The sequence below is a fragment of the Notamacropus eugenii genome, chromosome 4, assembly GCF_028372415.1.
Source record: "Notamacropus eugenii isolate mMacEug1 chromosome 4, mMacEug1.pri_v2, whole genome shotgun sequence".
NCBI classification, from domain to species: Eukaryota; Metazoa; Chordata; class Mammalia; order Diprotodontia; family Macropodidae; genus Notamacropus; species Notamacropus eugenii.
In genome coordinates, this window is record NC_092875.1 from 358,782,668 (window position 1) to 358,787,292 (window position 4,625).

At 38.2% G+C, this 4,625-nt stretch overlaps 1 protein-coding gene across 1 annotated transcript; it reads right to left on the minus strand.

Moving 5' to 3' along the window:
* Positions 1-3,286: 3,286 nt before the first annotated feature.
* Positions 3,287-4,222, minus strand: TAS2R1 (taste 2 receptor member 1). Its single transcript, XM_072599524.1, has one exon. The coding sequence runs from the start codon at positions 4,220-4,222 to the stop codon at positions 3,287-3,289; it is 936 nt and encodes a 311-aa protein (XP_072455625.1).
* Between the last annotated feature and the right edge of the window lie 403 nt (positions 4,223-4,625).

The following is a 4,625-nucleotide window of genomic DNA, read 5'->3' on the forward strand; positions in this document are numbered from 1 at the left end:
GATACCATAGAATGATCACGTGCATTAAGAACAAAGACTTCCACCCTCCTGAGAAGGCCTGAGTGAAGGAGAAGCCAGTGACTCAAATGACAATGTACTCTCTTGAATGTATATTGAGGCTTTTCCCCAAAGAGCTTAAGCTTTGTGTCCCAAGCATCTTAATGCAGTGTTTAGCTTTCAAAACTGCACTAAGACTTTGAGTGCACCCTGTATGATGAAACAGATTCTCCCAGCCCCCAAAAGACTCTCTACAAGTTGTTTGATTTATTAATATACACTCTTTTTAACCATTTAGATGCCTAAAGATGTGCTTAGGTTACAAACAGCTAAGAGGGAATTCCTGAAATGATAAGGGTGATTACAAGAGATACCAAACAAAACATATAATAATAACTGACATATGTACCAAGCTTTAAAATTTGCTATATATATGTACATATATATATATATATACATATATATATGCATACACATACATTATCAGTTGAGGTCTGTGAGAAAGGCAGGTAGTATGGCCTTGGTTTTACAGAAAAGGAACTGCATCTCAGAGAGCTTAAGCAATTTTTTCATGATCACATAGTTAGTATGAAAAGGAAAATTTGAATCAATTCCTGGTCCAGCATTCTATCCCAGTTCACTACCCTATGTGATTGACATAACAGAGTAGAGCGAAGCACCTTCTCCCCAACCCACTATTTTTTGCCTCGCATCGATCCACCACTGCCAATTGAATGGATCACATTTCTCTCAGGTCCCTTTTCAATAACTGTCTATCTTATGCTCTCTCTCAGAAGACCTAGGCTTGCAGCCGTGTTTACTTTAGACTACTAGATAGCGCTTGGAAAGTAATATTTTCTGGTGGAAGTTGTGGGAGGAAGAAGGGTAGTTTACTTACGAGACCTCCTGCCCTGAACCATGGGAAAATGATTTCATAGTTGAAGTTCCCAGAGTGAATAATTTCTAATCCCTTTTCTGGCAGTGTAGAGGATGGGAAAGAAGAGGACACTGTGTGACCATTCCACAGTTCAATGGTATAAAGGAGGACAAAGGAAATATTGCCAAACCAAAAGAGTTGTTTTAAATAAGGGAAACTCCCCCAAAACAAGTCAATTTGAGTCAATTTTACTACTCAAATTTATTTTCCTGTGTTGTGTCCATCATCCCTCCTAGCCATGAACGTTTTTCTGAATAAATTTGCCTGTATAGGTGAACAAAGTGTTGAAAAACAGTGCCACTTTCCTTTGTAAATTATTTTTAGAACTTTGTTTCTAAGAGGAGCTTACTAGTTTATGAGCTAGTCATATAATCTTGTAAGTCATGAGACAGAACTGGAAAGGCCCTAAAATATTCCCTCTTTTATTTTCTAGATGAGGAAACTGAGGGAGGTGAGCTTGCCCAAGGTACACACAGATGGATGAAAGCAGATTCATGTTTCAAATCTAAGATCCCCCCTCCACCCCCGAATTGGCTTTCCTATGAGAGGACTTGAGTTCAAATACTGCCTCCATCACATTTTACTTGGGTGACTTCAAGTCACTTCACCTCCCTGGGCTTCAATTTCCCCATTTGTAAAATGGGTGTGTGTCTTTAAGGATATTTCAGCTCCAAATTTATATAGCGTTTTTCCACTGTACCTGATGACTCTCATATGTCATCCCATATAGAGTTAAAAAATTAACTGGAACTATAATTACATTATAGTTTCTTGTTGAAGGAATAGTTCGCTAGCTAGATAATACTTCATATGCACTTTACTGTTCAGCTGAGCACTCCCCAACTACAGTTCTTGAGTACATGGTGGTAAAAAGGTGAGAAGAAACCATCCATGTCTCCTCCCAGGCCCTGCTGCGGAGACAATGGACTGTACTTAACTCCAGGATATAGACATCCATGAGTCATCAGACTACAGAAATTGTAAACTGCTGGCACTTCCTCCATTTAGGATATAAGATCTTTAAAGGTAGGGACCATTCCATTTCTGTGTCTTTCTGCCCCTAAAACCTTGCACAGTGACTAGGACATAGCAGTTGCTTAATAAATGTCTGTTGACTGGCACCTTCTAAAAGGAACACAATAAAGTATAATAGCAGAGAGTTTAAGGCCTTTGTCCTACTCTACCCACTTTGCAAAGCCTGTGCAGAAGCCAATGAAGAGTTATTTCATTTCCTCAGAGAGAAAATGCCCCTCCACCTCCTCCTGCATAAACCAGGGAAGAAAAGATGGCAGATTTTCAAAATATTTTTTGGACAACGGACCCCTTTGGAACTCTGGTGAAGTCTTTTAAACTCTTCCTAGAGTGATGTTTTTAAATGAACAAAATAAAATACATATGATTACAAGGGAAACTAATTATATTAGAAATAATTATTAAAATATTTTAAAACAAGTTCACATGGAGACCCCAGATTAAGAACCCACTCTGTGATATGCTTGATATACATAACCTATAGCTTAGAACATTGGACAAGAAGATCCTAACAACCACAGCATATTTAACAATCAAGAATTCCTAACCCACACAAATTCCCTCAGGCTACTAAACAACCCTCCCAAAGCTATAACCTAACTTACCCTAGAAGAAAAAAATAGAGTGGAAATATTTTTTAGAAATATACACCTTAGTGTCACATTCATCCAAATGAAGTTGAAAATTAATTTCTTCCTATAAATAGATGGAAACATGCTCAGCCCCTGCTCACTTGCAATGCTTCTGCCTCTGAGAATACAACATTTGAAAACTACTGTCTCTAAGGAAGAGTTCCATTGCAGTGCAGTGTGGACAAATGCAACCTGAAGCAGCTTGGTAAAATCACCTCTTTTATCTGTCCAATTAAGGCAAATTGATGTGAAAGATGGACTCCCAAATCTTCTTCAGATGTTCGTGCATTTTAGCAGTTGATGGGTCACATAACAGCAGCGTCTGGGAATTCAATCTGACAGGTGGGAATAAAAGTCAAGCTTGTCCTCAACTTCCCCTCCAGTGACAAGGGAAGGAATTCTTCTTTTGGTAACCTTCAGGACTGTTTTGAAAGTCTCCCAAAACAGGGATGTACCAGGGGAGAGCAGATGTGCATCAGTCCTTTCAATACCAGAGCCTTCACCTGGACCTCAGTACTAAGTATGCAGATGAGCACTGACCTTCGAAATAAATGTTATGCTGACAATCAATTGAATGTTCCAGAAGGGTGAAAATGTCACGAACTTGTCCTCTTTTTAAACCTAAAAGCAAACCAAATTGATTAGCTACACCTGTAATAAAGTCATGCAGGTTTAGAAACAGCATGCTTTATTGGGTCTGAGTAGAGTCTAGTGCTGAATCTCCTCCCAGACAGCACTTAACAGAAAGCAGAAACTTTCTTGCATAATGCTTCAGCTTTGAATTTCCTAGAATTAAGATGATGGAGTGTGCAGAGGGGTATAAGGCAACCATAGAGAACAGAAGAAACAACAAGAGGATTCTTTCTATGGGAATCTTACAAAATAGTATCATCATTCCAACATAGTAGGAGCAATAGAGGATAATGAAGGAGAAAACCGATTTCATGGCGCGGATATGAGCTTCGGTGCTTGGGTCTCTGAAACCAGTTGCTGTGCTTCTCATCTGTTTGATGTGTCTACACAGAGAATAGATCAGCAGAAATGATGCAGCATTGAACATGCATAATGGCATTGCAAACCCCACAACAAGAATTGGAGTTGGAATTATATATTGGAAAAGAGCTTCGGAAGTGATATTTCCTGCTAAAAATCTTCTCACCTTCAGTTTGGCCCTTGGCCAATATAGTAGGCTGTGGAACACAGAAATGGTAGCTGAAATTAGCACTGACCCCAGAATCCACCGTGGCACAAGCCTAGAGATCCTCATCTTCAACCAGAGGAAGAAAGGATGGACAATATTGGCAATCTTCACACAGTAGAAGATACAAAGGTAGGTGGCAAGCCAAAGATTGACTTCATTTATGAAAAGGAACAATATGAAAACATCATGGTCTACATATAACTCTACAGTGAAGGAAAATATCACATTGATCTGAAGTATTAACACTTGCAAAATAATTCTGAAGATTCCCAGACTGGTCAGAAGGAGGTCATATGCAGTCATGCTTTTCCTCTTGATATATTCAAGGCCATTCACTATTATAATGATTCCATTTGCCATAATTCCCATAAGAAACTGGGTTATTGCAAAAATGAATTGGATAATTAAGAGGAAATCTGTCATTTTGAAGAAAAATAATAATTGCTTTCCTTCAGTTTTCTCCTGATGGATTTCAAAAAGTTTACATCCACTTGTCTTCTTCCTATCTTAACAAACCAGACTTTAAAAAATTTTTTTGCACTATCATACCTAAAAGGAAGCTCATCTCATGAATAAAGGCAATATGATATAGTAGCTGAAATATGCTTCCCATTTGTGTTCTCAGTTTTGTTCATGAAGATTTAAATGAGTGAAGACCCAGATGACCAACAATTTTGTTTTAAGCACCTAGTCTTTGCATATTTCATGTCTCTTTATATGAAAACATCATCACAAACAAATAATTGAAACAGAAGCCTTGAGATCATTCTAATCAATATACTAAATCAATCACCCTAAGCAAATACTGAACCTAATGATGATCTGA

Coding starts and splice junctions, on each gene's coding strand:
- TAS2R1 (XM_072599524.1), bottom strand. CDS start 4,222: ATGACAGATTTCCTCTTAATTATCCAATTCATTTTTGCAATAACCCAG.